The sequence below is a fragment of the Myxocyprinus asiaticus genome, chromosome 36 (assembly GCF_019703515.2).
Source record: "Myxocyprinus asiaticus isolate MX2 ecotype Aquarium Trade chromosome 36, UBuf_Myxa_2, whole genome shotgun sequence".
Taxonomy (NCBI): domain Eukaryota; kingdom Metazoa; phylum Chordata; class Actinopteri; order Cypriniformes; family Catostomidae; genus Myxocyprinus; species Myxocyprinus asiaticus.
The window spans coordinates 25,094,115-25,107,379 of NC_059379.1; the positions used below are offsets into that span (position 1 = coordinate 25,094,115).

The window sequence follows — 13,265 nt, forward strand, 5'->3', positions numbered from 1 at the left end:
CTTATTTTACTCATATACTGTATGTAAAAAAAAAAAAAAAAAAAACCCACTATAAAACCCCATAATGAATTCCCAAGGGAATCCATGGTGAATTAGACTCCCGCTGAAAAAAAAAAATTGACGTCATGGCTGAACATGCCTATTGCTGCTATTCTTTCCCTGTAAAATCTAAAATTGACATCAGCTGTCCTAAAAACTTGCATTGAACATTTATAACAAAAGGTTTTTATTGGCTTACCTAATCATTTATAAAGTCATCTGACGTGTACAGCCCTGTCACATAAAAGAGGCTGAAGTCGGGGATGCATATGCTACAAACATTTGGTGCAATGGTGATGATCAGAGGAAAGCCATAAAAAAAATTTTTTTAAATCATGCATATCAGAAACAAAAAGAAAACAAATTTGTTAGTGTTTTTATACATTATTGTAAACAAAGTCTTTATAGAAATCATATCAAAACACATGGCAAGTAACAAAAACAAGGGGAAAACGGGAGATAAAAATCATTAAATTCTAGGGATCATTCTACAATGAAACACTGCTTGGCATCACCGCTTAAAAAAAGTACATTTGTATTCCAACAAATCAGCTTGAACTGTAAACACAGGTGGCATTATATGATTATACAATAAGCTGATGCATACTACAATATTTCCACTACATGAAACACATGTCCCTGGTTTTTTTCATTTTACAATGATATGAGGTATTTAAAGGTCAATCCTATTCTCCACTCTTTTTTTTCTTCCTTTCTATAAAAGCATGGAACGAGTTTGGAGTGCAGCATTCAAACTTTGTTCATCACAGCTATGGCATTTCTCTGTGACAGGACTCTCTAAAAGGCAGGAAAAAACAGGACAGGACCTCTGACAGAGCAATGTCTCACAAACAGTGGAAGACAACGCTGCCCACCACCCTTTCCAAGGGCATCATGTATTGCATTGGGAAGGAAACACCTTATCCCAAAGTTTTTTCAATAATCAGCTTCAATCCTGATTTAATGCTCAATCAAAAACAAATAATATTTTAAAAGAAAAACACCACATGTTTAGGTCCTTTCCTCCTGATTCATGCATTACAAAATAGTCATTGAGTTGGGTTCTTCTCTCTGCAACAAAAAGGGACACTTGCAATTTTGCCAGGCATTAAATTCATCACAAGGTAGGAGGTAGAACTCCAATTGTTGCTACTCATCCGAAGTCAAATGGTTGTGATACCTGAACATGTTCAGAGCCTGTTTTTAGCCTGAGGGCTAACAAGGACACATAAAAGTGGCATTCATGTAATTCAATTCAATAACAGCATTTTCGGTTAGAGGAACAAAATAATATCACCAATACCGGCAATGGTTATACAAAAATTCAAATGCCCTTTATGGCTGCAAAGCTGCCGTTCCCTCCCCCACTTTTAAAATCACAGCTTTCTTCATAAAAAATAATAGTTTTATGAGTCCTGAATCTGAATTCTTGCTTTCAATGGTTTATAAAAGTGCTTATTTGATTCCTTGAGTGATAAAAGGGTTGTCAGCTGACAAAAAGTTTAAAGAAGGGGATAAGAATTACTGCTCACCCTGAGACGATAGTAATGTAGTTTCACGTAGCTACAAATAAATATCTACATACGATTGAATGTTTCTCTCTGCCTACTTGTCTACCTGTATGTGTTTAATATGGCCCTTAGTGATGAAAGTATGCAAGTGTTTTCACATTGATATTAGAAGTACCATAAAGTAGTGAAGAGAGTCACCAGTGTCATAAGACAAACACACAGATTCCAAATTAACTTTTTCTCTTCAAAGAAATTTTGAAATCAAAGCTTCACTGTTATTTCAAAGTACACCTTTTAAAAAAAGGGTGCCTGTGCACCTCATTAAAAAAAGTTCCTGCTTTTTCCTGAGTAATACTTTAGATTATTGTAACAGACAATACATTTTTTGCTGTTGAATACTGGGCCACTCCCTGACATCTGTTTTTATTGTAAATCATCGTCCATTATTAACTTAATCTTACATCTGGACTATGATTGCTAAGACATACATGTTTTTGAAAAACCAAGCAAGTCCTTCGCTACCCTCTAATTTTGTTGAAAATTCATTTAAATCTATTCTTACATCTACTACACTAATAAAACAAATTACTAAAACACATTAAAAAGAAGAACATGAAAATTGCATCTGAGGTCTTGTAGACCTTCTCTGGTAAAGTCTTCTATGGACATTTAATGGCAGTGTAATAATTAAAGTTTTAATCAGCGAGAAGAGGGAAGCACTGGAGAAAGTCCTCATCCCACACAACAGGGTTAGGTAAGCAACCTAAACCCTTACCTGTAGCTTTGGCTTGTGGGGGTTTTGGATCCTGAGCTAGCTGGCTCGTTGACATCTGCTAACAGACTAGTATACCCTGAGAATTCTGACACTGGAGTCCGCTGTATTCTGTGGTCGACTTCCCCTACGCCTACCCGCGGGTCACCGCCATAACCTAGCGGGGTCCGGCGACCAGACTTGAACTGGGAGCCGAAGGCTTGGGCGAAGTTCTCTATCTGGTAGGTGGAACGCATGTCCACCACTTCCTTGGAGGGCTCCAGTGTAGCAAGGTCAGGAGGTGGGGGCAGAGGGTAGACGGAGCCATTAGAGGAGCTACCATTGGTGCCACTGTTGTTGCCATTGGCTGAAGAGTTGCCATTCTTGGTCTGCTGGTCTTTCTGGCTGCTGCCATTGGCCAGCTGCTGAGTTGTAAGAGGGTACGATGGCGATTGCTGCTTGTCTAGCTGGTCGGTGAGCTCTTGAGAAGGGGTAAGCTGCTGGTGTGTGGCAGGCTCCAGGCCGCCAAGATGAAAGCCATGCTGGGAGGAGGGTGAGGCATGGGAGGGTGATGGAGACCCAACCAGCATTCCAAAATGGGACTTGGTTATGGAAGAGGAGGAGGAAGGAGCAAGAGGGGAAGAAACGGGCTGTCCGAATCCACACTCCAATGGGGAGGTGGTGTAGATGTTCTTGTCCGAGAAGAGCGTGCTAGCAGTGCTGCTACTTGATGACAGGAGGCCTGGGAAGGGCCCGGATGGGCCTAAAATGAAGCTGCTGCTGTGGCTGGTTCTCTCCAGGGTCTGGAGCAAGAACTTTGAGTATTCGTTCATCATCCCACTCTTGTCTCCAGAGCCATTGGGGGATCCCTCATCCTGGCCCAGATCAGAGGAGGCTGAGGCCGGTTGCAATTGCACATGGTGTGGATCTTGCAGATCAAATGTCACATCATGATGAGAGCCATCAGATTTGTGGCTGTAGTGGTCCAGAAGGCTCTGTAGCACCTCATCTGGGATTCCAGACTTGTCATGCTTATCAACACTTACCAGAGGTGAGGTGTCGAGCAAGGCCAGTGTGGGTTCTCCAATGCCACCCTGGATGACCGTCGGCTGAGGAAGGTGGACTGAGCTGAAGTCATTGCTGTTAGCAGCATGCAGATATCGTCTCTTTTTCAAAAACTGCATTGCATCATCGTAGTTGCTGCTGGTACCTCCCTGTTTGGGGCCACTGGAGGTTTGGAGAATGCCTAGACTGTCCATACTTGCAGCTCCAGACATGTCCATAGTTCCTGGCTTCTGAGTCAGCAGCTTCTGTTCATGAAGACCTGAGGCTTGGTTGGCCTCCTCCATAGAAACTGGACCCTTATTCATTCCCTTGCGACCGCCTTTCTTAAAAACAAGCTTGGGTGTGCATCCATGCTGGTTGTCCATGCTTGTCTCAGCGAGACCCCCTGAGGAAGTTGCCCCTGATCCACTGGGGATGTTCATGGTATAGTCCTGTGGGCCGAGTCCTCCTCCTCCCGCAGCCGCTCCTTTCTTCCTCCGTCGCTCTCCTCCCTCATTGCCACTTTTGGATTTGCCCTTCTTGCGTGGTGGGGCGCTGGTGTTTCCCTGAGTGAGTAGGTAGCTGCCTTGTCCCATGTCCTCGTCTCCAAGGTCCAGCATTCCTGGGTCCAGACCTTTCTTTATGGCTTCTCCACATGTTCTCTTGTGCTTCAGTAATCGATCTGTTCGTGAGAAATACTGCCGGGAAATAAAGAAAGGTTTCAATTCAGATTCTGGAGTAGAAATGTTTCTTATTAAAGCATTTCTTCAGCATAACTTCTACTTTCACAGATAACAGAACAAGCATGCTAAAATCGAGCATTCAGACCAAATGCACTTTCGTTAAAAACACACTAGGCACAGCACAACGAATGTAACAGAATGCAGGTGTCTAGACATGCATTTTTAAAAGCTGAAGTTCTTTTAATTAGACACAGCCTCTTCAAAATGCAGCATCTCTGCACTCAACACTAAAAACAGCAAGGCGTAATGGTCAAAGACGTCTTCAAAAACCTGATCTGTGTGGATGCACCAAAGTGTAAATAATATCATCTGATCGGACTTACCTGTAGACAGGTGTCGCATTTATATGGCTTTTCTCCACTGTGTGTCCTTTTGTGTCTCTCCATGTGGTACTTCTGAATAAAGCGCATGTTGCACTGGTCACAGCTGAATGGTTTCTCCCCTATAAAGCGAGAATAACAGTCTCAGCACCATCTTTATTTTTGAAGCCAATGACAAGACAGCTTTGCCTCTGCTATAAGACTATAACATCTATAAATGTATGTTTACCACAAAAGCAAGCTCAGACTCACCGCTGTGGATTTTCTCATGCCGTTGCAGCAAATACTTCTGTATGAAGCTCATATTACACTGACTGCACCTGAAAGGCCTCTCACCTGTGATCAAAAATAAATCCCCATGTAAATTTTAGTCCCCAGAAACATTCCTTGAATGTAAAATCTGACCACTGTAGTGCAGTTGACAAAGAAAGCTCGTCACCTGTGTGAATGAGCACATGTCTGCGTAGGTGATAGGAACTGCGGAAGGCTGCATTGCAATGCTCACATATGTGCGGTTTAGAGTTGGGAGAGAAAGGCCCAGCATCCCCATCCAGCATGAGTGACTGAAAACAACAAAGTAAAGCACAGAGACATTAAAACTTGGGATGCACCGATACCATTTATTCTCTGCCAATCCAAATTAGACACCTTAACTCTAGGTATCGGCCAATACCGATTTCGATCCGTGTGGAACTGATTGGGGGTACTCTTTATATGGAAAGAAACACAAACATCTAACTACACATTATTTTAAAATAGAGAACAAAAAAACATTACATATAACATGTGTAGCCTATTTATTATTTTTTTTTAAATAGTCTACTAGATAAAATAGCTGCAAAATTAACAGTAATACCAGTGAAAGTCTTCAGTAGAAAAGAAGTCAGTTCTCTTTACACATTTTTTCAATTTGTATCTGGACTCTGTTCACCTCGGTTGTAATAGGATATCAGTCCACTTTTCAAACACACAGTTCTTTTTTGAAACCCTGTCAAGTTAAAGTGATAGTTCAGCCAAAAATGAAAATTCTCTCATTTTTTACTCACCCTCATGATATCCCAGGTGTGTATGAATTAAGAAAAATGTATTAGCTCAATAGGTCCTTAAAATGCAAGTGAATGTTGATAGATTTTTGAAGCTCCAAAAATCACAGACAGTCAGCATAAACGTCATCCATACGACACCAGCTGTTAAATTTAATGTCTTCTAAAGTGACACAATCACTTTTGGTGCGAAAAAGATAAATATTTAAGTAGTTTTTGACTCAATCATGCTCCTGGTTAGGAGCGGTACGCGCGTGTGACGTAATCGCATTGGCATTTGAAACGCGAGAACTAAAGCACGTGCGACACAGTCGGAAGAGTAGCGCTGTTTACAACTGAGGAGGAATGCTGTACAGTAGCTTGTATGATTTTGATTTAGATCTGTATTTATCGGTTTCTTTACTCACAATGGTGAGTTTGTGTCCCATCCTGGATGTCCCAACCGAGTGGAGAATGTGAGATTATGTCTGTATCATCTGCATGCAATGCGAATACATCACACAAGAGACCGCTTGAACTCCACCCTACTGTGAAGTTTAACAGAAGTGTTTGATTATAGTCAAAAAGTACTTAAATATTGATCTTTATTTTGCGCCAAAAATGATTGTATCACTTCAGAAGACATTAATTTAACTGCTGGAGTCGTCTCAATGATGTTTATGCTGACCGTGTGATTTTTGGAGCTTCAAAAGTGAAATTGCCATTCACTTGCATTTTAAGGACCTGCTGAGCTTAGATATTTCTTCAAATGTGTTCTGCAGAAGAAAGAAAGCCATACACACCTGGGATATCATGAGGGTGAGTAAATAATGAGAGAATTTTCATTTTTGGGTGAACTCTCTCTTTAAATATTATTGTAATTTAATATATAATAATAATAATAATAATAATAATAATAAGTATTATTATTATTATTATTAACAACAAAATCAATAATAAAATATTAGAATTTTAAAATACAATATAAATGTATTTCAGTCATAATTTCTTAACTTTAAGACCCTGGGGCTTTTATTTTTACGGAACATTCCAGGAAGCAAATGACAGCGAGTCTGTAGGCAAGTTCACAGTAGTTTAATATGCTTTACATTCATAATCATGTGAATTGCTTCTTCGGTTCCAATCTCAATGCATGTTACCAAACTATCCGAGATGTTCGTGTGGAGCGTTCACATGTTGCGCGCCTTTCTGGGAGTAGTAAACAGCAGCACGTCATCAGCCCGCACGCGCTGTGTGTGTGTGTGACACAGCAGAGCACCGCTCATTTACTGAAGCACGTTTTGCATGCAGACTATACAGTTATTTATTTAATGCAACCTTTTGAGATGCACTAAGCTATCTTTTGTCTTCAAGAGACTTTAAATAAAATGCACAAGTCATACGGACTACTTTATATGGTGCTTTTCTGGTTCTTTTATGCTATTTTTGGAGTTTGACAGTAACGACAGTCACTAACACGCAGTATTGGATTTGGATCGGGCTTGTGGACCGATACCCGATCCAGTTAAAAATGTCAGTATCAGAGTCAATTCCGACCCAGGTATAGGATCGGTGCATCCCTAATTAAAACATCAAGGCTATACTGATTAACTCTTGTCTAATGTTCTCTTTTGTTTGTTCTCAATATTTTCAGCTTTTTGGCGATCTTCAATATATACGTGTTGCTCTGAAACGGAGAGTTTAAAGAATTGATTTGGAGAAATCAATTGAACATCTCAAATCTATGTCCATTTTAATGAGGTTTACCACTACCACGGTATTTAGGAAACTTAATGGCCAAATAAAAAATAAAAAACATTAAAATCATTGCAATATTTATGATTTTATATCGGCAACCAAATAATTAAATAAATATTGTAAATATTCAATATAATACCAAGTCAATTCCAAATGTTTGAGACATACCTGGTGGAAAGGATATGCAAGCATCACCATTCATGTACAAAAGAAGATGATAATAAATAAACCATTTATTTTTTTTTCCATAGTTCATTACATTTGTGCATCGGGCAGACACCATCATAATAAAGTGTCTGAGAAGAAATTGAGTGATAAAAATGAGAGTGGCTTATAAAAAGATACACACCTTTGCAGCATCTCCTTGTTTCCTTCTAGCTCTGCCCTCTGGTCCATCTCCATTTGCTCTCCTCCCTCTTCTAGGTCCAGATTCTTTTGGGTCTTTCCCCAGCCTGCCAGAGAACTGCTAATGAAGCATAAAAATGGCTTCAAATGAAACTAGATGCAGGCTGGACAATCAAAAATCATTTAATAACTTGTAATGATATGTCAAGAGCCATTATATGCTGTAGGAATTAACTTTAGATTGACATTATTGCCATGTTCAAAAATGTAATCTTTAAACTAAAAAATAAAACAAAATAGTACAGCTACACGATTTCAAGAGATTTAGTAAGGTATAGAGTATACAGTACAAACCATAAGACAAGATAATCCTCAATCCATTAGACTTACATTACTAAGGCTTAGATCATGCAGAAGCATATTCTGGTGGTTGCTGAGAGACATGTCCAGCATATCAGTGCTTTTTCCTCCTGCTGTTCCGGTTCCTGTTGCATACATTGGGAGGCGGTAGTCCAACTCGTTGAGCTTCTCCTGTTTGATACCCATACTGTGGAGAAAACCACCACCATGGTCAGGAGAGTCACGCTCTTTCTTTAGGATCATCTCCTGAGGCATGTCCGCCATGCTGTTTTGCGAAGTCAGCCGTGTGAAACTGGTGACTGGAGGTAAATGGCTGAACATAATCATGCTGGGGGTGAAGTTGGGGTCCATGCCTCCGTTCCGTAAAAACTCATTGCCAAGCTTGTCCTGGATAATACTCATGTTTGGGTCTTCAACAGGCCAAAGTTCATTCAGCACAGATGATTAAATATGCTATGAAGACACAAGAAATTAGGGACGAGCATTAATATCAAGTAATTTTGCAGTCGGGCACTCTAACCCACAAAAAATGAGTAATCATTTACTTGTAAATTAAAATGTAGGTTAACAATATCAGATATGAAACATACGTGAAATTTGTATTTTGTTTTATTAAAAAATGTTACCAAGAATGGTTTCAAATTAAGCTAACTTAAACATTGTGGGGTTTTTTTTGGCAAATTTTTTTTATTAACATTATGCATTCATTTAGTTCTCATTACATTTCATTACAATTCTCAATGCATTAATGATTCAATTGTAACTTCGAGATTTGGTGAGAGATTCAGAGGGAAAGTACAGTATAATTCAGCGTTGCCTACGGCAGGCAAATGCTGAAAGGAAAATCAATTTGCGATATTCGATAAGTATTTTTAATAGACGATTAGCTGGTGCCTAAGGAGTACTTGATCAGTCCATTCCTTGTGCACACCTCTACAAAAAAATATTATTCTGGATGAATAAAATCACGATTTCTCTTCAGATTAGTGAAAGACAGTGTACAACGATTCATTCTCTTAATTAGGCCAACCTGATTCATTATTATCAGTGATTTCTGTAACAAGATTACTACACTGGCTCACCAGAAATGGTTGATGATTCGGGGAATTTCGCACATGTATTTGACACACCATCATGTGATAAGTCTTAAACTAAACTCATAATAATTATAAAACTGCGTTCATTGTCAAAGCAAAATCAGAGAAATCTGAGAATTGCAATTTTTATTTTATTTTTTGCACCCGACAGACATAAAACTGGACAAAAGCACTAATTATATCAATAACTTCAAATAACAACCATTGTGCCAGTGGGTTTAAAAACATGAGCAACTGAAGATATGTGCTTAAATCTCAAGAGTTAATAAATTATCTTGGCATGCTTAGTCATGATAATTATTAATTTGACAAACATATCTACAATATAGCTTGAACTACACAGGAATAATGCTTTCCTAAAAGACCTTTTATTTTTATAATCAGTCTTTTGAGGGTTGTTTCAAATAAAGCAGAATTAAAATCAATTGATGGTGACTCCAGTCTTCAATTCCTTGGAAATGAAGAACAATTCAACCAACTTCTGATCAAAGAGAGAATAAAGAACACAAACAGTGGTTTTATTTAAGGGATCCGTATAATTAAAAGGAACTAAATGTATAAAACATTGAGACCAGCGAACCAGACCATTTCGATTAACGTTTAGCTAACCTTAGCATCAATAGATTGGTGATACTCGCTAAAAAGGAACAACTTTTCTTTTGCAAACACAGGCAATTGTTTACATTAAGTAATTTAAATTTCATTTCAAATATAGTTTAAATACTCTTCATTGAGGGGGGGAAAAACAGAGTCCTGGCTTTGTGAGCGCCGCAGCATTGTTCTCTATTGTGATTGGAAAGCTGTTGTTGATATGACTTCATCATACACACGTTTTTATTAATTAAAAATCAAGTCTGGGCACACTAGTACTTCGGTTTCATATTGGTTGGTATGTCTGCCTCTTACTCCGAGCTAAAATGGGTATAATTTTAACCCGTTTTATCAAATAGGGCTAATCTAGTCGTTCATCACAATTACCAAACACATCTCCGTCTAAATGACTCCATTAGCAGCTAACGGCTAACTAACACCAATGAGTGGGGCAGGAAAACTTAACAGCGAATTTAAACAAACCTATCAAAGTAAATACGAAAATCTCTGCTTACGCATACACCATATACACAAGATAGAACTTAAATGCACAAGCAAAGTTAAGTGTTTTTATTGAACTGAGTGATAAACTGGGCTAACCAGCAGTAGCATGCAGATGAAAGAGCTACAGCTAACAGTCCGTCTACACTGCACGCGACAAGCCTGAACGCCCCCCATTGCAACAAGCCAAATTTAATCGCGCGTACAGTTTATTTGATTTGGACGCCAGTGTTGTAGTTTTGTCGCGTCTCGTGCTTGTACACTGTACATAAGGCTGATACATTTTGACCATTCACAGCGCACACGTCATTAATTATAGCCCGCACACAGTAATACAATCCGTCGAGATTCTGTTGTAAATATATACGGCGATAAAAGCGATGTAAAGAGCACGCGGAGGCTGCTTTAACTATAAGGGCAATGAAATAAATATGCAACGTTTTAAATAAAAGCGGCTCTTACGGCCTCAGTGTTATGGAATGGTCCGTGCGGCAAAAACAATGATGCTCGCCGCTGAATCTGTCGCTTGAGCGGTTGTGATTTCATTTGGAGCTTTCATTCGTGCGCAATCCCTCATCTTCGCAACCGCAGGCAAAAATAAATTGTAAAATGCAGTCGCACTTACTTGTACATGACGGCCACCTCGTAGCAAATGAATCCCGGCGCTCGATCCTTCGAGTTATTTCACAGCCAAAACATTGTTCTCTTGCAGCTGTTGGCCTCTTCTATGTTTTGTCGTCGCTGGGAATTATGGGTTGAGCGAACGGGTCGTGAGAGGAGACAGACGGATACAGGCAGGACTAGTCAAGCAGGGGGCCACTATGCAAATGTACATTGTGTTTGAGCATCTGTGATTTTGTCCTGCGTGTAAACCGGGTCTTGAAATATTTGCTGGCACATAGTTTTATGTATTAGTTATTCTTCTAACCGGGCTATATATACATTTATATAACACAATACATGTTTATGAATTTCATTAAATTATTAAAATATTCTATCTATCTATCTATCTATCTATCTATCTATCTATCTATCTATCTTTGTCTGTCGGTCATCTATCTATCTATCTATCTATCTATCTATCTATCTATCTATCTTTGTCTGTTTGTCTGTCTTCTATCTATCTATCTATCTATCTATCTATCTATCTATCTATCTATCTATCTATCTATCTATCTTTGTCTGTTTGTCTGTCTTCTATCTATCTATCTATCTATCTATGTCTGTCTGTCTCCTATCTGTCTCTCTATCTATCTATCCATCTATCTATCTATCTATCTATCTATTTATCTTTGTCTATTTATCTTTGTCTGTTTGTCTGTCTTCTATCTATCTATCTATCTATCTATCTATCTATCTATCTATCTATCTTTGTCTATTTATCTTTGTCTGTTTGTCTGTCTTCTATCTATCTATCTATCTATCTGTCTATCTATCTATCTATCTATCTATCTATCTATCTATCTATCTATCTATCTATTTATCTTTGTCTATTTATCTTTGTCTGTTTGTCTGTCTTCTATCTATTTATCTATCTATCTATCTATCTATCTATCTATCTATCTATCTATCTATCTTTGTCTATTTATCTTTGTCTGTTTGTCTGTCTTCTATCTATCTATCTATCTATCTATCTATCTATCTATCTATCTATCTATCTATCTATCTATCTATCTTTGTCTATTTATCTTTGTCTGTTTGTCTGTCTTCTATCTATCTATCTATCTATCTATCTTTGTCTGTCTGTCTCCTATCTATCTGTCTATCTATCTGTCTATCTGTCTATCTATCTATCTATCTATCTATCTATCTATCTATCTATCGGTCTGTCTGTCTGTATGTCTCCTATCTATCTATCTATCTATCTATCTATCTATCTATCTATCTTTGTCTGTCTGTCTCCTATCTATCTGTCTATCTATCTATCCATCTATCTATCTATCTATCTATCTATCTATCTATCTATCTATCTATTTATCTTTGTCTATTTATCTTTGTCTGTTTGTCTGTCTTCTATCTATCTATCTATCTATCTATCTATCTATCTATCTATCTTTGTCTATTTATCTTTGTCTGTTTGTCTGTCTTCTATCTATCTATCTATCTATCTATCTATCTATCTATCTTTGTCTGTCTCCTATCTATCTGTCTATCTATCTATCTATCTATCTATCTATCTATCTATCTATCTATCTATTTATCTTTGTCTATTTATCTTTGTCTGTTTGTCTGTCTTCTATCTATTTATCTATCTATCTATCTATCTATCTATCTATCTATCTATCTATCTTTGTCTATTTATCTTTGTCTGTTTGTCTGTCTTCTATCTATCTATCTATCTATCTATCTATCTATCTATCTATCTATCTATCTATCTATCTATGTCTGTCTCCTATCTATCTGTCTATCTATCTGTCTATCTATCTGTCTATCTATCTATCTATCTATCTATCGGTCTGTCTGTCTGTATGTCTCCTATCTATCTATCTGTCTATCTATCCATCTATCCATCTATCCATCTATCTATCTATCGGTCTGTCTGTCTGTATGTCTCCTATCTATCTATCTATCTATCTATCTATCTATCTTTGTCTGTCTCCTATCTATCTGTCTATCCATCTATCTATCTATCGGTCTGTCTGTCTGTATGTCTCCTATCTATCTATCTATCTATCTATCTATCTATCTATCTATCTTTGTCTGTCTCCTATCTATCTGTCTATCTATCTATCTTTGTCTGTCTGTCTCCTGTATATCTATCTATCTATCTATCTATCTATCTTTGTCTGTCTCCTATCTATCTATCTATCTATCTATCTTTGTCTGTCTGTCTCCTGTATATCTATCTATCTATCTATCTATCTATCTATCTATCTATCTATCTATCTATCTATCTATGTCTGTCTGTCTCCTTTCTATCTGTCTATCTGTCTAACTATCTATCTTTGTCTGTCTGTCTCCTGTCTATCTATCTATCTATCTATCTGTCTATCTTTGTCTGTCTGTCTGTCTATCTATCTATCTATCTATCTATCTATCTTTGTCTGTCTGTCTATCTATCTATCTATCTATCTATCTATCGATCCATCTGTCAATCTATCTTTGTCTGTCTCCTGTCTATCTATCTATCTATCTATCTATCTTTGTCTGTCTCCTATCTATCTGTCTATCTATCTATCTTTG

The 13,265-nt window shown here is 37.9% G+C and overlaps 1 protein-coding gene across 2 annotated transcripts; it reads right to left on the reverse strand.

The window, feature by feature from the left end:
- Positions 1-209: 209 nt before the first annotated feature.
- LOC127426798 (zinc finger protein 281-like) lies at positions 210-10,871 on the reverse strand. 2 transcript variants are annotated; one of them, XM_051673838.1, is made up of 7 exons: positions 10,708-10,871; positions 7,924-8,346; positions 7,538-7,651; positions 4,848-4,971; positions 4,661-4,744; positions 4,412-4,530; positions 210-4,043 (listed from the first exon to the last, which is right to left on the reverse strand). In XM_051673838.1, exons 2-7 carry the CDS (start codon positions 8,293-8,295, stop codon positions 2,322-2,324), a joined length of 2,535 nt encoding a protein of 844 aa, XP_051529798.1. In that variant the 5' UTR covers positions 8,296-8,346; positions 10,708-10,871; the 3' UTR covers positions 210-2,321. The 2 variants fall into 2 exon arrangements, with proteins under 2 accessions (XP_051529798.1, XP_051529797.1); XM_051673837.1 differs by having other exon boundaries at positions 7,538-7,654.
- Positions 10,872-13,265: the final 2,394 nt, after the last annotated feature.

Bases quoted from the DNA above. Each gene is read 5' to 3' on its own strand.
- LOC127426798 (XM_051673837.1), bottom strand. From the start codon at position 8,295: ATGAGTATTATCCAGGACAAGCTTGGCAATGAGTTTTTACGGAACGGA. The intron at 4,531-4,660 runs GTGAGTCTGAGC...CTCGCTTTATAG, and splicing joins GCATGAGAAAATCCACAGCG to GGGAGAAACCATTCAGCTGT. The intron at 4,044-4,411 runs GTAAGTCCGATC...ATTTCCCGGCAG, and splicing joins AATGCGACACCTGTCTACAG to TATTTCTCACGAACAGATCG.